At 53.8% G+C, this 24,507-nt stretch overlaps 1 protein-coding gene across 3 annotated transcripts in view; it reads left to right on the top strand.

Moving 5' to 3' along the window:
- The window catches only part of LOC118371748 (A-kinase anchor protein 6-like), a 266,002-nt gene that overhangs the window by 217,447 nt on the left and 24,048 nt on the right, over window positions 1–24,507 (top strand). For 2 of the 3 annotated variants that reach the window (XM_052496677.1, XM_052496676.1), the window contains exons 10-11: window positions 1,625–1,771; window positions 23,396–23,611. In XM_052496677.1, coding sequence (XP_052352637.1) covers window positions 1,625–1,771; window positions 23,396–23,611 — 363 coding nt within the window. The remainder of the gene's footprint in view (window positions 1–1,624; window positions 1,772–23,395; window positions 23,612–24,507) is intronic. The other variant, XM_052496678.1, reaches the window with a different exon arrangement.

Genomic DNA, 24,507 nt, shown 5'->3' with positions numbered 1-24,507 from the left:
ATGGATGACATCGTCAGTGCTGTGTTCACCAGTGTAATGGATGACATCGTCAGTACTGTGTTCACCAGTGTAATGGATGACATCGTCAGTACTGTGTTCACCAGTGTAATGGATGACATCGTCAGTACTGTGTTCACCAGTGTAATGGATGACATCGTCAGTGCTGTGTTCACCAGTGTAATGGATGACATCATCAGTACTGTGTTCACCAGTGTAATGGATGACATCATCAGTACTGTGTTCACCAGTGTAATGGATGACATCATCAGTACTGTGTTCACCAGTGTAATGGATGACATCATCAGTACTGTGTTCACCAGTGTAATGGATGACATCATCAGTACTGTGTTCACCAGTGTAATGGATGACATCGTCAGTGCTGTGTTCACCAGTGTAATGGATGACATCATCAGTACTGTGTTCACCAGTGTAATGGATGACATCATCAGTACTGTGTTCACCAGTGTAATGGATGACATCATCAGTACTGTGTTCACCAGTGTAATGGATGACATCATCAGTGCTGTGTTCACCAGTGTAATGGATGACATCGTCAGTGCTGTGTTCACCAGTGTAATGGATGACATCGTCAGTACTGTGTTCACCAGTGTAATGGATGACATCATCAGTACTGTGTTCACCAGTGTAATGGATGACATCGTCAGTGCTGTGTTCACCAGTGTAATGGATGACATCGTCAGTACTGTGTTCACCAGTGTAATGGATGACATCGTCAGTACTGTGTTCACCAGTGTAATGGATGACATCGTCAGTGCTGTGTTCACCAGTGTAATGGATGACATCGTCAGTGCTGTGTTCACCAGTGTAATGGATGACATCGTCAGTGCTGTGTTCACCAGTGTAATGGATGACATCGTCAGTACTGTGTTCACCAGTGTAATGGATGACATCGTCAGTGCTGTGTTCACCAGTGTAATGGATGACATCGTCAGTGCTGTGTTCACCAGTGTAATGGATGACATCGTCAGTGCTGTGTTCACCAGTGTAATGGATGACATCGTCAGTACTGTGTTCACCAGTGTAATGGATGACATCGTCAGTACTGTGTTCACCAGTGTAATGGATGACATCGTCAGTACTGTGTTCACCAGTGTAATGGATGACATCGTCAGTACTGTGTTCACCAGTGTAATGGATGACATCGTCAGTACTGTGTTCACAAGTGTAATGGATGACATCGTCAGTGCTGTGTTCACCAGTGTAATGGATGACATCGTCAGTGCTGTGTTCACCAGTGTAATGGATGACATTGTCAGTACTGTGTTCACCAGTGTAATGGATGACATTGTCAGTACTGTGTTCACCAGTGTAATGGATGACATCGTCAGTACTGTGTTCACCAGTGTAATGGATGACATCGTCAGTACTGTGTTCACCAGTGTAATGGATGACATCGTCAGTGCTGTGTTCACCAGTGTAATGGATGACATAGTAGTCAGTGCAGTGTTCACCAGTGTAATGGATGACATAGTCAGTGCTGTGTTCACCAGTGTAATGGATGACATAGTCAGTGTTGTGGATCTTGAGCAACTCTGCTCTACAGTATGTACTGTAGTGTGCAGACAATGTCTCAGCCATGTCTCTTTCATGTGTCTGTCCCCAGGGGAACAGTGTGGAGATGAGGATGTGGCTCCCTAAGAAGACACACCTCCTGGGCTGGGCCGAGAGCCTGCGGAGGAGCGGAGCACAGCTGCCCCCGGACTTCCACGAGCGAGTCAATGCCATGACACACAAATGGGACCAGCTACAGGTGAACACACACACACAGTACCTCCATTGCACCTCTTCCTCTACTGTTAATGCACCAGATAAAGAAAAGAGTGAGATTGTTTTTATTTGTCAAAAGGTAGCCAAGTATGGGGCGGCAGGTAGTGTTGGGCCAGTAACCGAAAGGTTGCTAGATCGAATCCCGGAGCTGACATTCTGCCCCTGAACAAGGCCGTCATTGTAAAGAAGAATTGGTTCTTAACTGATTTTCCTAGTTAAATAAAGGTTAAATAAATAAAAAATGAAAAAGGGGACAGAATGGGTCAACATGATGATATGACCTCTTTCTGCCTGCATATATAAAACAGTTGATCTGCTTGACCACCCAGTCAGTTCTGTTTAGACTCCCGTGCACTAATGCAGGTCAATATCCCACCTAGGAACCTGGTTGCATTCCAAATGGCAGCCTATTTCCTATGTAGTACACTACCATAGGGCTCTGGTCAAAAGTAGTGCACTAAATAGGGAATAGGGAGCCATTTGGGACATTCCGTTCTCTTTCTTAGCATGGAACCCTATGGAGATTTAGCTGGCAAGCAGGTCAATTGAATTGAGGAAATTAGGGTAAACCCTGGCTGCTACACCTCTGAAATGATGAACAGGCCTGGGGCTCCTTCTCCCACCCCCAAACCCTGTTATCTATGGAACACATACACAATACAAATCAGGCATCACCAAATGCAATACAGTAGGTGCCCTGCCTTGTATACCCCCCCACCATCCACCCCCCCACCCCTGTTTAGAGGGGGGCAGCTCATCTTTATACCCAAGATTGGATCTCAGCCAGGAAAGCAGGAGATGGTATCGGATCGGAGACGCCTGACTGCTCTAGTCTTGATGATCCTGTTAATGGTACGACATGGATGGCTTGTTGATCCTTATCAGACCGACTGGGGTTCAACTGTGCATTGCTCTTGTAGGCTAATTTTAGGTTAATCTCTGATCATCTAATCTCTAAACATGAAAAATATGATTGACACTCTCAATTAGCAGGGCATGTTCCTGTTCTAGCACTGGTCTCAGCAGCCTCTCTCTCCTCCCATCCATGTCCTCCCTCTCTCCTCCCATCCATGTCCTCTCTCTCTCCTCCCATCCATGTCCTCTCTCTCCTCCCATCCATGTCCTCTCTCTCCTCCCATCCATGTCCTCTCTCTCCTCTCATCCATGTCCTCTCTCTCCTCCCATCCATGTCCTCTCTCTCCTCTCATCCATGTCCTCTCTCTCCTCCCATCCATGTCCTCTCTCTCCTCCCATCCATGTCCTCTCTCTCTCCTCCCATCCATGTCCTCTCTCTCTCCTCCCATCCATGTCCTCTTTCTCTCCTCCCATCATGTCCTCTCTCTCTCCTCCCATCCATGTCCCCTCTCTCTCATCCCACCCATGTCCTCTCTCTCTCCTCCCACCCATGTTCTCTCTCTCTTTCCTCCCAACCATGTCCTCGCTCTCTCTCTCCTCCCATCCATGCCCCTTCTCTCTTCTCCCATCCATGTCCCTTCTCTCTCCTCCCACCCATGTCCTCTCTCTCTCTCCTGCCATCCATGTTCTCTCTCTATCCTCCCATCCATGTCCTCTCTCTCTCCTCCCACCCATGTCCTCTCTCTCTTTCCTCCCATCCATGTCCTCTCTCTCTCTCCTCCCATCCATGTCCCTTCTCTCTCTCCTGCCATCCATGTCCTCTCTCTCTCCTCCCATCCATGTCCTCTCTCTCTCTCTCTCTCTCTCTCTCTCTCTGCCATCCATGTCCTCTCTCTCTCCTCCCACCCATGTCCTCTCTCTCTTTCCTCCCATCCATGTCCTCTCTCTCTCCTGCCATCCATGTCCTCTCTCTCTCATGCCATCCATGTCCTCTCTCTTTCTCCTCCCATCCATGTCCTCTCTCTTTCCTCCCATCCATGTCCTCTCGCTCTTTCCTCCCATCCATGTCCTCTCTCTGTCCTCCCATCCATGTCCTCTCTCTCTCCTGCCATCCATGTCCTCTCTCTCTCTCTCTCCTCCCATCCATGTCCTCTCTCTCTCTCCTCCCACCCATGTTCTCTCTCTCTTTCCTCCCAACCATGTCCTCTCACTCTCTCCTCCCATCCATGCCCCTTCTCTCTTCTCCCATGCATGTCCCTTGACTCTCCTCCCACCCATGTCCTCTCTCTCTCTCCTGCCATCCATGTCCTCTCTCTATCCTCCCATCCATGTCCTCTCTCTCTTATCCCATCCAAGTCCTCTCTCTCCTCCATCCAAGTCCTCTCTCTCTCCTCCACCCATGTCCTCTCTCTCTCCTGCCATCCATGTCCTCTCTCTCTCCTCCCATCCATGTCCTCTCTCTCTCACTCTCATCCCATCCATGTCCTCTCTCTTTCTCCTCCCATCCATGTCCTCGCTCTCTCTCTCTCTCTCCTCACATCCATGTCCTCTCGCTCTCCTCACATCCATGTCCTCTCTCTCTCATCCCATTCATGTCCTCTCTCTCTCCTCCCATCCATGTCCTCTCTCTCTCCTCCCATCCATGTCCTCTCTCTCTCCTCCCACCCTTGTCCTCTCTCTCTCCTCCCATCCATGTCCTCTTTCTCTCCTCCCATCCATGTCCTCTCTCTCTCCTCCCATCCATGTCCCCTCTCTCTCATCCCACCCATGTCCTCTCTCTCTCCGCCCACCCATGTTCTCCCTCTCTTTCCTCCCAACCATGTCCTCTCTCTCTCTGCTCCCATCCATGCCCCTTCTCTCTTCTCCCATCCATGCCCCTTCTCTCTCCTCCCACCCATGTCCTCTCTCTCTCTCCTGCCATCCATGTCCTCTCTCTCTCCTCCCATCCATGTCCTCTCTCTCTCCTCCCACCCATGTCCTCTCTCTCTTTCCTCCCATCCATGTCCTCTCTCTCTCCTGCCATCCATGTCCTCTCTCTCTCCTGCCATCCATGTCCTCTCTCTTTCTCCTCCCATCCATGTCCTCTCTCTCTCCTCCTCACCCATGTCCTCTCGCTCTTTCCTCCCATCCATGTCCTCTCTCTGCCTCCCATCCATGTCCTCTCTCTCTCCTGCCATCCATGTCCTCTCTCTCCTCCCATCCATGTCCTCTCTCTCCTCCTCCCACCCATGTTCTCTCTCTCTTTCCTCCCAACCATGTCCTCTCACTCTCTCCTCCCATCCATGCCCCTTCTCTCTCTCTCTCCATGCATGTCCCTTGACTCTCCTCCCACCCATGTCCTCTCTCTCTCTCCTGCCATCCATGTCCTCTCTCTCCTCCCATCCATGTCCTCTCTCTCTCCTCCCATCCATGTCCTCTCTCTCCTCCATCCATGTCCTCTCTCTCTCCTCCCATCCATGTCCTCTCTCTCTCCTCCCCATCCATGTCCTCTCTCTCTCCTCCCATCCATGTCCTCTCTCTCTCTCATCCCATCCATGTCCTCTCTCTCTCTCCTCCCATCCATGTCCTCTCTCTCTCTCTCTCTCCCATCCATGTCCTCTCGCTCTCCTCACATCCATGTCCTCTCTCTCTCATCCCATTCATGTCCTCTCTCTCTCCTCCCATCCATGTCCTCTCTCTCTCCTCCCATCCATGTCCTCTCTCTCTCCTCCCACCCTTGTCCTCTCTCTCTCCTCCCATCCATGTCCTCTTTCTCTCCTCCCATCCATGTCCTCTCTCTCTCCTCCCATCCATGTCCCCTCTCTCTCATCCCACCCATGTCCTCTCTCTCTCCTCCCACCCATGTTCTCCCTCTCTTTCCTCCCAACCATGTCCTCTCTCTCTCTCCTCCCATCCATGCCCCTTCTCTCTTCTCCCATCCATGCCCCTTCTCTCTCCTCCCACCCATGTCCTCTCTCTCTCTCCTGCCATCCATGTCCTCTCTCTCTATCCTCCCATCCATGTCCTCTCTCTCTCCTCCCACCCATGTCCTCTCTCTCTTTCCTCCCACCCATGTCCTCTCTCTCTCCTCCCATCCATGTCCACTCTCTCTCTCCTGCCATCCATGTCCTCTCTCTCTCCTCCCACCCATGTCCTCTCTCTCTTTCCTCCCATCCATGTCCTCTCTCTCTCTCCCTGCCATCCATGTCCTCTCTCTCTCCTCCCACCCATGTCCTCTCTCTCTTTCCTCCCATCCATGTCCTCTCTCTCTCCTGCCATCCATGTCCTCTCTCTCTCTCCTCCCATCCATGTCCTCTCTCTCTCCTCGCACCCATGTCCTCTCTCTCTTTCCTCCCATCCATGTCCTCTCTCTCCTCTCATCCATGTCCTCTCTCTCCTCCCATCCATGTCCCCTCTCTCTCCTCCCATCCATGTCCCCTCTCTCTCCTCCCATCCATGTCCTCTCTCTCTCCTCCCATCCATGTCCTCTCTCTCTCCTCCCATCCATGTCCTCTCTCTCTCCTCCCATCCATGTCCTCTCTCTCTCTCCTCCCATCCATGTCCTCTCTCTCGCTTCTGCCATCCAAGTCCTCTCTCTCCTCCATCCATGTCCTCTCTCTCTCCTCCCACCCATTTCCCCTCTCTCTCATCCCATTCATGTCCTCTCTCTCCTCCCATCCATGTCCTCTCTCTCTCCTCCCACCCTTGTCCTCTCTCTCTCCTCCCATCCATGTCCTCTTTCTCTCCTCCCATCCATGTCCTCTCTCTCTCCTCCCATCCATGTCCCCTCTCTCTCATCCCACCCATGTCCTCTCTCTCTCCTCCCACCCATGTTCTCTCTCTCTTTCCTCCCAACCATGTCCTCTCTCTCTCTCTCTTCTCCCATCCATGCCCCTTCTCTCTTCTCCCATCCATGTCCCTTCTCTCTCCTCCCACCCATGTCCTCTCTCTCTCTCCTGCCATCCATGTCCTCTCTCTATCCTCCCATCCATGTCCTCTCTCTCTCCTCCCACCCATGTCCTCTCTCTCTTTCCTCCCATCCATGTCCTCTCTCTCTCTCTCCTCCCATCCATGTCCCTTCTCTCTCCTGCCATCCATGTCCTCTCTCTCTCCTCCCATCCATGTCCTCTCTCTCTCCTCCCACCCATGTCCTCTCTCTCTTTCCTCCCATCCATGTCCTCTCTCTCTCCTGCCATCCATGTCCTCTCTCTCTCCTGCCATCCATGTCCTCTCTCTCTCCTCGCACCCATGTCCTCTCTCTCTTTCCTCCCATCCATGTCCTCTCTCTGTCCTCCCATCCATGTCCTCTCTCTCCTGCCATCCATGTCCTCTATCTCTCTCTATAACCCCCATCCATGTCCTCTCTCTCCTCCCACCCATGTCCTCTCTCTCTCTCCTCCCATCCATGTCCTCGCTCTCTCTCTCTCTCTCCTCACATCCATTTCCGCTCTCTCTCCTCACATCCATGTCCTCTCTCTCTCCTCCCATCCATGTCCTCTCGCTCTCCTCACATCCATGTCCTCTCTCTCTCATCCCATTCATGTCCTCTCTCTCTCCTCCCATCCATGTCCTCTCTCTCTCCTCCCACCCTTGTCCTCTCTCTCTCCTCCCATCCATGTCCTCTTTCTCTCCTCCCATCCATGTCCTCTCTCCTCCCATCCATGTCCCCTCTCTCTCCTGCCACCCATGTCCTCTCTCTCTCCTCCCACCCATGGTCTCTCGCTCTTTCCTCCAAACCATGTCCTCTCTCTCTCTCCTCCGATCCATGCTCCTTCTCTCTTCTCCCATCCATGTCCCTTCTCTCTCCTCCCACCCATGTCCTCCCTCTCTCTCCTGCCATCCATGTCCTCTCTCTCTATCCTCCCATCCATGTCCTCTCTCTCTCCTCCCACCCATGTCCTCTCTCTCTTTCCTCCCATCCATGTCCTCTCTCTCTTTCCTCCCATCCATGTCCTCTCTCTCTCCTCCCATCCATGTCCCTTCTCTCTCTCCTGCCATCCATGTCCTCTCTCTCTCCTCCCATCCATGTCCTCTCTCTCTCTCCTGCCATCCATGTCCTCTCTCTCTCCTCCCACCCATGTCCTCTCTCTCTTTCCTCCCATCCATGTCCTCTCTCTCTCCTGCCATCCATGTCCTCTCTCTCTCCTCCCACCCATGTCCTTTCTCTCTTTCCTCCTATCAATGTCCTCTCTCTCTCCTGCCAGCCATGTACTCTCTCTATCTTGCCATCCATGTCCTCTCTGTCTCTCCTGCCATCCATGTCCTCTCTCTATCCTCCCATCCATGTCCTCTCTCTCTCTCATCCCATCCATGTCATCTCTCTCTCTCCTCCCATCCATGTCCTCTCTCTCTCTCTCTCTCTCCTCACATCCATTTCCACGCTCTCTCCTCACATCCATGTCCTCTCTCTCTCCTCCCACCCTTGTCCTCTCTCTCTCCTCCCATCCACTTCCTCTTTCTCTCCTCCCATCCATGTCCTCTCTCTCTCCTCCCATCCATGTCCCCTCTCTCTCATCCCACCCATGTCCTCTCTCTCTCCTCCCACCCATGTTCTCTCTCTCTTTCCTCCCAACCATGTCCTCTCTCTCTCTCCTCCCAACCATGTCCTCTCTCTCTCTCCTCCCATCCATGCCCCTTCTCTCTTCTCCCATCCATGCCCCTTCTCTCTCCTCCCACCCATGTCCTCTCTCTCTCTCCTCCCATCCATGTCCTCTCTCCTCCCACCCATGTCCTCTCTCTCTTTCCTCCCATCCATGTCCTCTCTCTCTCTCCTGCCATCCATGTCCTCTCTCTCTCCTCCCATCCATGTCCTCTCTCTCTCTCCTGCCATCCATGTCCTCTCTCTCTCCTCCCACCCATGTCCTCTCTCTCTCCTCCCACCCATGTCCTCTCTCTCTCCTCCCACCCATGTCCTCTCTCTCTTTCCTCCCATCCATGTCCTCTCTCTCTCTCTCTCCTGCCATCCATGTCCTCTCTCTCTCCTCCCACCCATGTCCTCTCTCTCTTTCCTCCCATCCATGTACTCTCTCTCTCCTGCCATCCATGTCCTCTCTCTCTCTCCTCCCATCCATGTCCCTTCTCTCTTCTTCAATCCATGTCCCTTCTCTCTCCTCCCACCCATGTCCTCTCTCTCTCTCCTGCCATCCATGTCCTCTCTCTCTCCTCCCATCCATGTCCTCTCTCTCTCCTCCCATCCATGTCCACTCTCTCTCCTCCCATCCATGTCCTCTCTCTCTCCTCCCATCCATGTCCACTCTCTCTCCTCCCATCCATGTCCTCTCTCTCTCCTCCCATCCATGTCCTCTCTTTCCTCCCATCCATGTCCTCTCTCTCTCCTGCCATCCATGTCCACTCTCTCTCCTCCCATCCATGTCCTCTCTCTCTCCTCCCATCCATGTCCACTGTCTCTCCTCCCATCCATGTCCTCTCTTTCCTCCCATCCATGTCCTCTCTCTCTCCTCTCATCCATGTCCCTTCTCTCTTCTTCAATCCATGTCCCTTCTCTCTCCTCCCACCCATGTCCTCTCTCTCTCTCCTGCCATCCATGTCCTCTCTCTCTCCTCCCATCCATGTCCTCTCTCGCCTCCCATCTATGTCCTCTCTTTCTCCTCCCATCCATGTCCTCTCTTTCCTCCCATCCATGCCCTCTCTCTCTCCTCTCATCCATGTCCCTTCTCTCTTCTTCAATCCATGTCCCTTCTCTCTCCTCCCACCCATGTCCTCTCTCTCTCTTCTACCATCCATGTCCTCTCTCTCTCCTCCCATCCATGTCCACTCTCTCTCCTCCCATCCATGTCCTCTCTCTCTCCTCCCATCCATGTCCTCTCTCGCCTCCCATCTATGTCCTCTCTTTCTCCTCCCATCCATGTCCTCTCTTTCCTCCCATCCATGTCCTCTCTCTCTCCTCCCACCCTTGTCCTCTCTCTCTCCTCCCATCCACTTCCTCTTTCTCTCCTCCCATCCATGTCCTCTCTCTCCTCCCATCCATGTCCCCTCTCTCTCATCCCACCCATGTCCTCTCTCTCTCCTCCCACCCATGTTCTCTCTCTCTTTCCTCCCAACCATGTCCTCTCTCTCTCTCCTCCCAACCATGTCCTCTCTCTCTCTCTCCTCCCATCCATGCCCCTTCTCTCTTCTCCCATCCATGCCCCTTCTCTCTCCTCCCACCCATGTCCTCTCTCTCTCTCCTCCCATCCATGTCCTCTCTCTCTCTCCTCCCACCCATGTCCTCTCTCTCTTTCCTCCCATCCATGTCCTCTCTCTCTTTCCTCCCATCCATGTCCTCTCTCTCTCTCCTGCCCTCCATGTCCTCTCTCTCTCCTCCCATCCATGTCCTCTCTCTCTCTCCTGCCATCCATGTCCTCTCTCTCTCCTCCCACCCATGTCCTCTCTCTCTCCTCCCACCCATGTCCTCTCTCTCTCCTCCCACCCATGTCCTCTCTCTCTCCTCCCATCCATGTCCTCTCTCTCTCCTCCCATCCATGTCCTCTCTCTCTCCTCCCACCCATGTCCTCTCTCTCTCTCCTCCCATCCATGTCCTCTCTCTCTCCTCCCATCCATGTCCTCTCTCTCTCCTCCCATCCATGTCCACTCTCTCTCTTCCCATCCATGTCCTCTCTCTCTCCTCCCATCCATGTCCACTGTCTCTCCTCCCATCCATGTCCTCTCTTTCCTCCCATCCATGTCCTCTCTCTCTCCTCTCATCCATGTCCCTTCTCTCTTCTTCAATCCATGTCCCTTCTCTCTCCTCCCATCCATGTCCTCTCTCTCTCTCTCCTGCATCCATGTCCTCTCTCTCTCCTCCCATCCATGTCCTCTCTCTCCTCCCATCCATGTCCTCTCTCTCTCCTCCTGCATCCATGTCCTCTCTCTTTCCTCCCATCCATGTCCTCTCTCTCTCCTGCCATCCATGTCCTCTCTCTCTCCTCCCACCCATGTCCTTTCTCTCTTTCCTCCCATCCATGTCCTCTCTCTCTCCTGCCAGCCATGTACTCTCTCTATCTTGCCATCCATGTCCTCTCTGTCTCTCCTGCCATCCATGTCCTCTCCCTATCCTCCCATCCATGTCCTCTCTCTCTCTCATCCCATCCATGTCATCTCTCTCTCTCCTCCCATCCATGTCCTCTCTCCTCTCCATCCATGTCCTCTCTCTCTCCCATCCATTTCCACGCTCTCTCCTCACATCCATGTCCTCTCTCTCTCCTCCCACCCATGTCCTCTCTCTCTCCTCCCATCCACTTCCTCTTTCTCTCCTCCCATCCATGTCCTCTCTCTCTCCTCCCATCCATGTCCCTGTCTCTCTCTCATCCCACCCATGTCCTCTCTCTCTCCTCCCACCCATGTCCCTCTCTCTCTTTCCTCCCAACCATGTCCTCTCTCTCTCTCCTCCCAACCATGTCCTCTCTCTCTCTCCTCCCATCCATGCCCCTCTCTCTCTTCTCCCATCCATGCCCCTTCTCTCTCATCCATCCCACCCATGTCCTCCTCCTCCATGTCCTCTCTCTCCCATCCATGTCCTCTCTCTCTCTCCTCCCACCCATGTCCTCTCTCTCTTTCCTCCCATCCATGTCCTCTCTCTCTCTCCTGCCATCCATGTCCTCTCTCTCTCCTCCCATCCATGTCCTCTCTCTCTCTCCTGCCATCCATGTCCTCTCTCTCTCCTCCCATCCATGTCCTCTCTCTCTCCTCCCATCCATGTCCTCTCTCTCTCCTCCCACCCATGTCCTCTCTCTCTTTCCTCCCATCCATGTCCTCTCTCTCTCTCCTGCCATCCATGTCCTCTCTCCTCCCATCCATGTCCCTCTCTCTCCTCCCACCCATGTCCTCTCTCTCTCTTTCCTCCCATCCATGTCCTCTCTCTCTCCTCCATCCATGTCCTCTCTCTCTCTCCTCCCATCCATGCCCTTCTCTCTTCTTCATCCATGTCCCTTCTCTCTCCTCCCACCCATGTCCTCTCTCTCTCTCCTCCATCCATGTCCTCTCTCCTCTCCATCCATCCCATCCTGTCCTCTCTCTCCATCCTCCCCTCCCATCCATGTCCACTCTCTCTCCTCCCATCCATGTCCTCTCTCTCTCCTCCCATCCATGTCCACTCTCTCTCCTCCCATCCATGTCCTCTCTCTCTCCTCCCATCCATGTCCCTCTCTCTCCTCCCATCCATGTCCTCTCTCTCTCCTGCCCATCCATGTCCACTCTCTCTCCTCCCATCCATGTCCTCTCTCTCTCCCTCCCATCCATGTCCACTGTCTCTCCTCCCATCGATGTCCTCTCTTTCCTCCCATCCATGTCCTCTCTCTCTCCTCTCATCCATGTCCCTTCTCTCTTCTTCAATCCATGTCCCTTCTCTCTCCTCTCACCCTTGTCCTCTCTCTCTCTCCTGCCATCCATGTCCTCTCTCTCTCCTCCCATCCATGTCCTCTCTCTCGTCCCATCTATGTCCTCTCTTTCTCCTCCCATCCATGTCCTCTCTTTCCTCCCATCCATGCCCTCTCTCTCTCCTCTCATCCATGTCCCTTCTCTCTTCTTCAATCCATGTCCCTTCTCTCTCCTCCCACCCATGTCCTCTCTCTCTCTTCTACCATCCATGTCCTGTCTCTCTCCTCCCATCCATGTCCACTCTCTCTCCTCCCATCCATGTCCTCTCTCTCTCCTCCCATCCATGTCCTCTCTCTCCTCCCATCCATGTCCTCTCTTTCTCCTCCTATCCATGTCCTCTCTTTCCTCCCATCCATGTCCTCTCTCTTCCTCCCATCCATGTCTTGTCTCTCCCATCTGTCTCTCCTCCCATCCATGTCCTCTTTTTCCTCCCATCCATGTCCTCTCTCTCCTCCCATCCATGTCCCTCTCTCTCATCCCATCCATGTCCTCTCTCTCTCCTCCCACCCATGTTCTCTCTCTCTTTCCTCCCAACCATGTCCTCTCTCTCTCTCTCCTCCCATCCATGTCCTCTCTCTCTCCATGTCCTCCTCCTCCCATCCATGCCCCTTCTCTCTTCTCCCATCCATGCCCCTTCTCTCCCTCCCATCCATGTCCTCCTCTCCATGTCCTCTCTCCTCCCATCCATGTCCTCTCTCTCTCTCCTCCCATCCATGTCCTCTCTCTCTTTCCTCCCATCCATGTCCTCTCTCTCTTTCCTCCCATCCATGTCCTCTCTCTCTCTCCTCCCATCCATGTCCTCTCTCTCTCTCCTCCCATCCATGTCCTCTCTCTCTCTCCTGCCATCCATGTCCTCTCTCTCTCTCCTCCCATCCATGTCCTCTCTCTCTCCTCCCACCCATGTCCTCTCTCTCTCCTCCCACCCATGTCCTCTCTCTCCCATCCATGTCCTCTCTCTCCCATCCATGTCCTCTCTCTCTCTCCTGCCATCCATGTCCTCTCTCTCTCCTCCCACCCATGTCCTCTCTCTCTTTCCTCCCATCCATGTACTCTCTCTCTCCTGCCATCCATGTCCTCTCTCTCTCTCCTCCCATCCATGTCCCTTCTCTCTTCTTCAATCCATGTCCCTTCTCTCTCCTCCCACCCATGTCCTCTCTCTCTCTCCTGCCATCCATGTCCTCTCTCTCTCCTCCCATCCATGTCCTCTCTCTCTCCTCCCATCCATGTCCACTCTCTCTCCTCCCATCCATGTCCTCTCTCTCTCCTCCCATCCATGTCCACTCTCTCTCCTCCCATCCATGTCCTCTCTCTCTCCTCCCATCCATGTCCCCTCTTTCCTCCCATCCATGTCCTCTCTCTCTCCTCTCATCCATGCTCTCTCTCTCTCCTCTCATCCATGTCCTCTCTCTCTCCTCTCATCCATGCCCTCTCTCTCTCTCCTCTCATCCATGCCCTCTCTCTCTCCTCCCATCCATGCCCTCTCTCTCTCCTCTCATCCATGCCCTCTCTCTCTCTCCCATGTCCTCTCATCCCTCCCATCCATGTCCTCTCTCTCTCCTCTCATCCACGCCCTCTCTCTCTCTCCTCTCATCCATGCCCTCTCTCTCTCCTCCCATCCATGCCCTCTCTCTCTCCTCCCATCCATGCCCTCTCTCTCTCCTCTCATCCATGCCCTCTCTCTCTCCTCTCCTCCATGCCCTCTCTCTCTCCTCTCATCCATGCCCTCTCTCTCTCCTCCCATCCATGTCCACTCTCTCTCCTCCCATCCATGCCCTCTCTCTCTCCTCCCATCCATGTCCACTGTCTCTCCTCCCATCGATGTCCTCTCTTTCCTCCCATCCATGTCCTCTCTCTCTCCTCTCATCCATGTCCCTTCTCTCTTCTTCAATCCATGTCCCTTCTCTCTCCTCTTCAATCCATGTCCTTGTCCCATCTCTCTCTCTCCTGCCATCCATGTCCTCTCTCTCTCCTCCCATCCATGTCCTCTCTCTCGTCCCATCTATGTCCTCTCTTTCTCCTCCCATCCATGTCCTCTCTTTCCTCCCATCCATGCCCTCTCTCTCTCCTCTCATCCATGTCCCTTCTCTCTTCTTCAATCCATGTCCCTTCTCTCTCCTCCCACCCATGTCCTCTCTCTCTCTTCTACCATCCATGTCCTCTCTCTCTCCTCCCATCCATGTCCACTCTCTCTCCTCCCATCCATGTCCTCTCTCTCTCCTCCCATCCATGTCCACTCTCTCTCCTCCCATCCATGTCCTCTCTCTCTCCTCCCATCCATGTCCACTCTCTCTCCTGCCATCCATGTCCTCTCTTTCCTCCCATCCATGTCCTCTCTCTCTCCTCCCATCCATGTCCTCTCTTTCCTCCCATCCATGCCCTCTCTCTCTCCTCTCATCCATGCCCTCTCTCTCTCTCTCATCCATGCCCTCTCTCTCTCCTCTCATCCATGCCCTCTCTCTCTCCTCTCATCCATGCCCACTCTCTCTCTCCTCTCATCCATGCTCTCTCTCTCTCCTCTCATCCATGTCCTCTCTCTCTCCTCTCATCCATGCCCTCTCTCTCTCTCCTCTCATCCATGCCCTCTCTCTCTCCTCCCATCCATGCCCTCTCTCTCTCCTCTCATCCATGCCCTCTCTCTCTCTCCTCTCATCCACGTCCTCTCTCTCTCCTCTCATCCATGCCCTCTCTCTCTCTCCTCTCATCCATGCCCTCTCTCTCTCCTCCCATCCATGCCCTCTCTCTCTCCTCCCATCCATGCCCTCTCTCTCTCCTCTCATCCATGCCCTCTCTCTCTCCTCTCATCCATGCCCTCTCTCTCCTCTCATCCATGCCCTCTCTCTCTCCTCCCATCCATGCCCTTTCTCTCTCCTCCCATCCATGCCCTCTCTCTCTCCTCCCATCCATGCCCTCTCTCTCTCCTCTCCTCCATGCCCTCTCTCTCTCCTCTCCTCCATGCCCTCTCTCTCTTCTCCACTCCATGCCCTCTCTCTCCTCTCATCCATGCCCTCTCTCTCTCTCTCTCCTCCCATCCATGCCCTCTCTCTCTCTCCTCTCATCCATGCCCTCTCTCTCTCCTCTCATCCATGCCCTCTCTCTCTCTCCTCTCATCCATGCCCTCTCTCTCTCTCCTCCCATCCATGTCCTCTCTCTCTCCTCCCATCCATGTCCTCTCTTTCTCCTCCCATCCATGTCCACTCTCTCTCCTCCCATCCATGTCCTCTCTCTCTCCTCCCATCCATGTCCACTCTCTCTCCTGCCACCCATGTCCTCTCTTTCCTCCCATCCATGTCCTCTCTCTCTCCTCCCATCCATGTCCTCTCTCTCCTCCCATCCATGCCCTCTCTCTCTCCTCTCATCCATGCCCTCTCTCTCCTCTCATCCATACCCTCTCTCTCTCCTCTCATCCATGCCCTCTCTCTCTCCTCTCATCCATGCCCTCTCTCTCTCCTCTCATCCATGTCCTCTCTCTCTCCTCTCATCCATGCCCTCTCTCTCTCTCCTCTCATCCATGCCCTCTCTCTCTCCTCCCATCCATGTCCTCTCTTTCCTCTCATCCATGCCCTCTCTCTCTCTCCTCTCATCCATGCCCTCTCTCTCTCCTCCCATCCATGTCCTCTCTCTCTCCTGCCATCCATGTCCACTCTCTCTCCTCCCATCCATGTCCTCTCTCTCTCCTCCCATCCATGTCCACTGTCTCTCCTCCCATCCATGTCCTCTCTTTCCTCCCATCCATGTCCTCTCTCTCTCCTCTCATCCATGTCCCTTCTCTCTTCTTCAATCCATGTCCCTTCTCTCTCCTCCCACCCATGTCCTCTCTCTCTCTTCTACCATCCATGTCCTCTCTCTCTCCTCCCATCCATGTCCACTCTCTCTCCTCCCATCCATGTCCTCTCTCTCTCCTCCCATCCATGTCCACTCTCTCTCCTCCCATCCATGTCCTCTCTCTCTCCTCCCACCCATGTCCTCTCTCTCTCTTCTACCATCCATGTCCTCTCTCTCTCCTCCCATCCATGTCCACTCTCTCTCCTCCCATCCATGTCCTCTCTCTCTCCTCCCATCCATGTCCACTCTCTTTCCTCCCATCCATGTCCTCTCTCTCTCCTCCCATCCATGTCCTCTCTCTCTCCTCCCATCCATGTCCTCTTTCTGTCCCATCCATGCCCTCTCTCTCCTCTCATCCATGCCCTCTCTCTCTCCTCTCATCCATGCCCTCTCTCTCTCTCCTCCATGCCCTCTAATCCATGCCCTCTCTCTCTCCTCCCATCCATGCCCTCTCTCTCTCCTCTCATCCATGCCCTCTCTCTCTCCTCTCATCCATGCCCATCCTCCCTCTCTCTCCTCCCCATCCATGCCCTCTCTCTCTCCTCTCATCCATGCCCTCTCTCTCTCTCCTCTCATCCATGCCCTCTCTCTCTCTCCTCTCATCCATGCCCTCTCTCTCTCTCCTCTCATCCATGCCCTCTCTCTCTCTCCTCTCATCCATGTCCTCTCTCTCTCCTCCCATCCATGTCCTCTCTTTCCTCCCATCCATGCCCTCTCTCTCTCCTCTCATCCATGCCCTCTCTCTCCTCTCATCCATGCCCTCTCTCTCTCCTCTCATCCATGCCCTCTCTCTCTCCTCTCATCCATGCCCTCTCTCTCTCCTCTCATCCATGTCCTCTCTCTCTCCTCTCATCCATGCCCTCTGTGGTGAGTGGCTCTCTCTGTCTCATCCATGCCCCCTCTCTCTCTCTCCCTCTCATCCATGCCCTCTCTCTCTCCTCTCATCCATGCCCTCTCTCTCTCTCCTCTCATCCATGCCCTCTCTCTCTCTCCTCTCATCCATGCCCTCTCTGAGTGGCCATCCATGCCCTCTCTCTCTCCTCCCATCCATGCCCTCTCTCTCTTCATGCCCTCATCCATGCTCTGGTCCCTCCCCTCCATCCATGCACTCTCTCTCTCCTCCCATCCATGCCCTCTCTCTCTCTCTCTCTCTCTCTCATCCATGCCCTCTCTCTCTCCTCCCCATCCATGCCCTCTCTCTGGGGCATTGACTCTGTGGTGAGTGGCTCATCCATGCCCTCTCTCTCTCTCCTTAACTCATGGATAGCATGCCCTCTCTCTCTCTCCTCTCATCCATGCCCTCTCTCTCTCTCAATCCTCTCATCCATGCCCTCTCTCTCTCTCTGTGGTGAGTGGCATCTCTCATCCATGCCCTCTCTCTCTCTAGCTCCTCTCATCCATGTCCTCTCTCTCTCTCCTCTCATTCATGCCCTCTCTCTCTCCTCTCATCCATGCCCTAGTGGTGAGTGAGCTCTCTCTCCTCTCATCCATGCCCTCTGGGTCTCTCTCCTCCCATCCATGCCCTCTCTCTCTCGGATCTCTCTGAGCTGGGTGAGTGGCTCTCTAGCTGTGGTCCATGCCCTCTCTGTCTGAGTCGTCATCCATGCTGTGGTGAGTCTCTCTAGCTCCTGGTGATCCATGCCCTCTGTGGTGAGTCTCTGTGGTCTCCTCTCATCCATGCCCTCTCTCTCTCCTTCCATCCATGTACTCTCTCTCCCTGGGATTGACATGCTCAGATGTTACAAGGTCTATTTTCAAGATGCCAACAATGCAAACAAACATACCTGGTGTTTACTCTCTGAGTATTCACTGCATATGTAACATTAACATTAAGTACATGTACCTGTAATGATGCATACGCTCACCTGAAAGAAGTTACTGTCTCTGTATGTGTGTGTGTTTTTGTCTGTGTGTGTGGGGGCGTTGGATTCAGCTCAGACTGTACATATTATTATCCATACAGTAGCAAAATAGATGCTGTCTGGAAATTCAGCAAAAAGCAAACAAGTTCTCTTTTCCACCACATCAATCAGCGGTGAAAAAAGTGCTGATACGTTTCACCAAATGAATGTGTGACATTTGAACAAATGTTCTGTTTAGTGAAAGAATATTTCTTTGGTCTGTGGTGAGTGGCATTGGGCGGATAGCTGTGGTGAGTGGCATCGGGTGGATAGCTGTGGTGTGGCATCGGGCGGATAGCTGTGGTGAGTGGCATCGGGCGGATAGCTGTGGTGTGGCATCGGGCGGATAGCTGTGGTGAGTGGCATCGGGCGGATAGCTGTGGTGAGTGGCATCGGGCGGATAGCTGTGGTGAGTGGCGTCAGGTGGATAGCTGTGGTGAGTGGCTGTGGTGAGTGGCGGGGCGGATAGCTGTGGTGAGTGGCATCGGGCGGATAGCTGTGGTGAGTGGCATCGGGCGGATAGCTGTGGTGTGTGGCGTCATCGGGCGGATAGCTGTGGTGAGTGGCGGATAGCGGGCGGATAGCTGTGGTGTGGCATCGGGCGGATAGCGGGTGAGTGGCATAGCGGGTGAGTGGCATCGGGCGGATAGCTGTGGTGAGTGGCATCGGGCGGCTAGCTGTGGTGAGTGACATCGGGCGGATAGCTGTGGTGTGGCGTCGGGCGGATAGCTGTGGTGAGTGGCGTCAGGTGGATAGCTGTGGTGAGTGGCATCGGGCGGATAGCTGTGGTGTGTGGCGTCAGGTGGATAGCTGTGGTGAGTGGCGTCAGGTGGATAGCTGTGGTGAGTGGCGTCGGGCGGATAGCTGTGGTGAGGTGGCTGTGGTGAGTGGCAGGTGGATAGCTGTGGTGAGTGGCATCGGGTGGATAGCTGTGGTGAGTGGCATCGGGCGGATAGCTGTGGTGTGTGGCATCGGGCGGATAGCTGTGGTGAGTGGCATCGGGCGGATAGCTGTGGTGAGTGGCATCGGGCGGATAGCTGTGGTGAGTGGCGTCAGGTGGATAGCTGTGGTGAGTGGCGTCAGGTGGATAGCTGTGGTGAGTGGCGGATAGCTGTGGTGGATAGCTGTGGTGAGTGGCATCGGGCGGATAGCTGTGGTGAGTGGCGTCAGGTGGATAGCTGTGGTGAGTGGCATCGGGCGGATAGCTGTGGTGAGTGGCGTCAGGTGGATAGCTGTGGTGAGTGGCGTCGGGCGGATCAGGTGGTGAGTGGCATGTGCTGTGAGTGGCATCGGGCGGATAGCTGTGGTGAGTGGCGTCAGGTGGATAGCTGTGGTGAGTGGCATCGGGCGGATAGCTGTGGTGAGTGGCATCGGGCGGATAGCTGTGGTGAGCTGGCAGTCGGGCGGATAGCTGTGGTGAGTGGCGTCAGGCGGATAGCTGTGGTGAGTGGCATCGGGCGGATAGCTGTGGTGAGTGGCATCGGGCGGATAGCTGTGGTGAGTGGCGTCGGGTGGATAGCTGTGGTGAGTGGCGTCGGGCGGATAGCTGTGGTGAGTGGCGTCGGGCGGATAGCTGTGGTGAGTGGCATCGGGCGGATAGCTGTGGTGAGTGGCATCGGGCGGATAGCTGTGGTGAGTGGCATCGGGCGGATAGCTGTGGTGAGTGGCATCGGGCGGATAGCTGTGGTGAGTGGCATCGGGCGGATAGCTGTGGTGAGTGTGGCGTCGGGCGGATAGCTGTGGTGAGTGGCGTCAGGCGGATAGCTGTGGTGAGTGGCGTCGGGTGGATAGCTGTGGTGAGTGGCATCGGGCGGATAGCTGTGGTGAGTGGCATCGGGCGGATAGCTGTGGTGAGTGGCATCGGGCGGATAGCTGTGGTGAGTGGCATCGGGCGGATAGCTGTGGTGAGTGTGGCGTCAGGTGGATAGCTGTGGTGAGTGGCGGGCGGATCTGTGGTGAGGTGGATAGCTGTGGTGAGTGGCATCGGGCGGATAGCTGTGGTGAGTGGCGTCAGGTGGATAGCTGTGGTGAGTGGCATCGGGCGGATAGCTGTGGTGAGTGGCGTCAGGTGGATAGCTGTGGTGAGTGGCATCGGGCGGATAGCTGTGGTGAGTGGCATCGGGTGGATAGCTGTGGTGAGTGGCATCTGGCGGATAGCTGTGGTGTGTGGCGTCAGGTGGATAGCTGTGGTGATAGCTGTGGTGAGTGGCGTCAGGTGGATAGCTGTGGTGAGTGGCATCGGGCGGATAGCTGTGGTGAGTGGCGTCAGGTGGATAGCTGTGGTGAGTGGCGTCAGGTGGATAGCTGTGGTGAGTGGCATCGGGCGGATAGCTGTGGTGAGTGGCGTCAGGTGGATAGCTGTGGTGAGTGGCATCGGGCGGATAGCTGTGGTGAGTGGCATCGGGCGGATAGCTGTGGTGAGTGGCGTCGGGCGGATAGCTGTGGTGAGTGGCGTCGGGTGGATAGCTGTGGTGAGTGGCGTCGGGCGGATAGCTGTGGTGAGTGGCATCAGGTGGATAGCTGTGGTGAGTGGCGTCAGGTGGATAGCTGTGGTGAGTGGCATCGGGCGGATAGCTGTGGTGAGTGGCGTCAGGTGGATAGCTGTGGTGAGTGGCATCGGGCGGATAGCTGTGGTGAGTGGCGTCAGGTGGATAGCTGTGGTGAGTGGCATCGGGCGGATAGCTGTGGTGAGTGGCGTCAGGTGGATAGCTGTGGTGAGTGGCATCGGGCGGATAGCTGTGGTGAGTGGCATCGGGTGGATAGCTGTGGTGAGTGGCATCGGGCGGATAGCTGTGGTGAGTGGCGTCAGGTGGATAGCTGTGGTGAGTGGCGTCAGGTGGATAGCTGTGGTGAGTGGCATCGGGCGGATAGCTGTGGTGAGTGGCATCGGGCGGATAGCTGTGGTGAGTGGCATCGGGCGGATAGCTGTGGTGAGTGGCGTCAGGTGGATAGCTGTGGTGAGTGGCATCGGGCGGATAGCTGTGGTGAGTGGCATCGGGCGGATAGCTGTGGTGAGTGGCATCGGGTGGATAGCTGTGGTGAGTGGCGGATAGCTGTGGTGAGTGGCACTGTGGTGAGTGGCGGGCGGATAGCTGTGGTGAGTGGCATCGGGCGGATAGCTGTGGTGTGGCGTCGGGCGGATAGCTGTGGTGAGTGGCGTCAGGTGGATAGCTGTGGTGAGTGGCGTCGGGTGGATAGCTGTGGTGAGTGGCGTAGCTGTGGTGAGTGGCGGGTGGATAGCTGTGGTGAGTGGCATCGGCGGATAGCTGTGGTGAGTGGCATCGGGCGGATAGCTGTGGTGAGTGGCATCGGGTGGATAGCTGTGGTGAGTGGCATCGGGCGGATAGCTGTGGTGAGTGTGGCGTCAGGTGGATAGCTGTGGTGAGTGGCGTCAGGTGGATAGCTGTGGTGAGTGGCATCGGGTGGATAGCTGTGGTGAGTGGCGTCAGGTGGATAGCTGTGGTGAGTGGCATCGGGCGGATAGCTGTGGTGAGTGGCGTCAGGTGGATAGCTGTGGTGAGTGGCATCAGGTGGATAGCTGTGGTGAGTGGCGTCAGGTGGATAGCTGTGGTGAGTGGCATCGGGTGGATAGCTGTGGTGAGTGGCGTCAGGTGGATAGCTGTGGTGAGTGGCATCGGGTGGATAGCTGTGGTGAGTGGCATCGGGCGGATAGCTGTGGTGAGTGGCATCGGGCGGATAGCTGTGGTGAGTGGCGTCAGGCGGATAGCTGTGGTGAGTGGCGTCAGGCGGATAGCTGTGGTGAGTGGCGTCAGGCGGATAGCTGTGGTGAGTGGCATCGGGCGGATAGCTGTGGTGAGTGGCATCGGGTGGATAGCTGTGGTGAGTGGCGTCAGGTGGATAGCTGTGGTGAGTGGCATCGGGCGGATAGCTGTGGTGAGTGGCATCGGGCGGATAGCTGTGGTGAGTGGCATCGGGCGGATAGCTGTGGTGAGTGGCATCGGGTGGATAGCTGTGGTGAGTGGCATCGGGCGGATAGCTGTGGTGAGTGGCGTCAGGTGGATAGCTGTGGTGAGTGGCGTCAGGTGGATAGCTGTGGTGAGTGGCGTCAGGTGGATAGCTGTGGTGAGTGGCGTCAGGTGGATAGCTGTGGTGAGTGGCATCGGGCGGATAGCTGTGGTGAGTGTCATCGGGTGGATAGCTGTGGTGAGTGGCGTCAGGTGGATAGCTGTGGTGAGTGGCGTCAGGTGGATAGCTGTGGTGAGTGGCATCGGGTGGATAGCTGTGGTGAGTGGCATCGGGCGGATAGCTGTGGTGAGTGGCGTCAGGTGGATAGCTGTGGTGAGTGGCATCGGGCGGATAGCTGTGGTGAGTGGCATCAGGGTGGATAGCTGTGGTGAGTGGCGTCAGGTGGATAGCTGTGGTGAGTGGCGTCAGGTGGATAGCTGTGGTGAGTGGCATCGGGTGGATAGCTGTGGTGTGTGGCGTCAGGTGGATAGCTGTGGTGAGTGGCGTCAGGTGGATAGCTGTGGTGAGTGGCATCGGGCGGATAGCTGTGGTGAGTGGCGTCAGGTGGATAGCTGTGGTGAGTGGCGTCAGGCGGATAATATCAAGTGCGAATGTGTTTCTTTTTGGTTTCATTTACTCTTCGCATACGGTGGTCAAACATTTCAGGAACGGCTATCCAAACACCTTTTTCTCACAGTGACTCTAAAACATGCAAGTCAACCCAATCCAGTAATTAAGATTTCGTTTGGCATTAACACTTCTACTAACACGTTCTCTGACTGCAGCACAGGTGTGTTAACTAATAAAGAAGGAGCCGTAATGGAGGATCAACACAGTGTTTAATTGATGCAGCCAGCGATCTAGCCCCAAAATGGCCACTGACTCACTCACACATAATCACATCTGTTTCCATTACAGATTCTTGTAAAACATCCACCACACAGCAGCGACACAAAGAACTGACAATTACACCAACCAGTGTGTGTATTAATTGGATAATGGAGTGTTTTGCCACTCCACAATTGGCCTCCTCTGCGTACAGAGTTCAATCCCACAAAGTGTGTGTGTGTGCTTGTGTGTGTGTGTGTCTCACACTTTGGCTCCAAAAGTAGCTATATACGCAGCGTGGTGCTGTTTACTCTTCTATAGAAGGAGGGAAAATTGCTCAGCGGAGTCTTATTTGGGAAATCATTGGGGGGTATATGTGCTTCTGATTGTTTGTTACTCAACAAACACTTAGATGTTTTCCTGTAAATTGTGTTATTTCTTTCTGAGTGATTCTCTGAACGGAAATGCTGAATATTCAGATGTACAACTGTCTAGGTATTCCCCTTTCTCTTTCTATATGCAGTACGGCAAATACATTCACAATTAGCTGTCTTTAGAATGTACCAATACAAATGAGGGTTGTATATCAGCAGTGTTTGAGACTTAATAGTAACAACATATTCACATTCACATATTCGGTTGTTGAAACAGGCGACTTGATGAGCTTTTTTGCTAGAATGTCCACATTGCCAAGGGGGAAGGATGTATCAAGCAGAGAGCTATCAGATCCCAATAATGTTGTAGTATTTTTCCCACCTGCTGTCAGTAAATTGATCATACAGTATATGTAAATCAACAGTATTCTGTCTCTAACATGATTGTCCTCTTGTTCCCTGGTCTCTAATCTTGCCTCCTTGATCCTCTCTTTTTGGTCTCCTCAGAAGATCCTGGGAGAGTCGGTGGGGAGCACCAGTCTGTCCCAGGAGCCTCGCTCTGCCCTGTCCCCCCACACCAGCAGCCTGCTGGGCCAGCTGGAAAGCAGGATCAAGGATCTGAAGGTGTGGCTGAGAGACACCGAGCTCTACATCTTCAACTCCTGTCTGAGACAGGACACAGAGCAGGACCTGCAGGTTTCCACCCAGCTGCAGCACTTCCAGGTAGAGACTGGCCACTGCACGTACGCACACACAAACCCACATCCAGAGTAGATGAAGGCCCCCCGGGCATAACACTGTCATAACACTACTACTGAGCTGGTTCTAACTGTCACCTGCTCTGGGCTCTAGGGACAGCTAGAGAGACACTGACTACTGGGCAGAAAGACCGAATGGGAAATGATACAGATATCAGGTTATCAAATAGAAAAGTATGAAATACTATCAAATATGTCTTTGAGTGTCTGGGTTTTACTTCAAGTACAGTAATACTGTATATGTAATTAAATTAATACTGGAGAAAAGAAAGCTGTTTTAAATCTAGTAAATCTGTACGAAACAATTATTTGACTTTAAAAAGCTGCAGGAATGACACAGGATATTAATCAGACCAAGTCAAAACACAGCTAGTAGAGTTAAATGCCTTTATCCCGCTGACCGACTTTGACCGTTAGAGAGAAGGACCTTTAAATATATACAGAGTTGACGCTGAGAGAAATAACTCTATATAAAAATAATAATTTTCTTTTGATAAGATGTGACTCTGCACAGAGGGTAAGAATTGGTTTCTTGGGGAAAAGCCAGGGGGAAATTATTATAAATATTGATAACTGCAATTCTAATGGACAGAATATCCATGGCACTAAATAGAAAAAGCACATAAAATATTAAATAAATAAAAAATAGGTGCGTTTAATGATCATCTATCTGTTTTGTCAGTTCTGCTATGAATGGATTCAATATCTAGACTTGTCCCCATTACAGTTGGGCAGAACACAGCCTATCAGGAGACAGAACTCAGTCAGTCATTCAGTCAGTCAGGTATATACTGGTCAGTTCTGTAGTTCTTTAGACTAGACTACTCTAGACCCACTGGAAGGACCCCAGTCACATCCACT

Source organism: Oncorhynchus keta, chromosome 35 (assembly GCF_023373465.1).
Source record: "Oncorhynchus keta strain PuntledgeMale-10-30-2019 chromosome 35, Oket_V2, whole genome shotgun sequence".
Taxonomy (NCBI): domain Eukaryota; kingdom Metazoa; phylum Chordata; class Actinopteri; order Salmoniformes; family Salmonidae; genus Oncorhynchus; species Oncorhynchus keta.
This window is presented reverse-complemented; position numbering and strand designations above follow the sequence as displayed.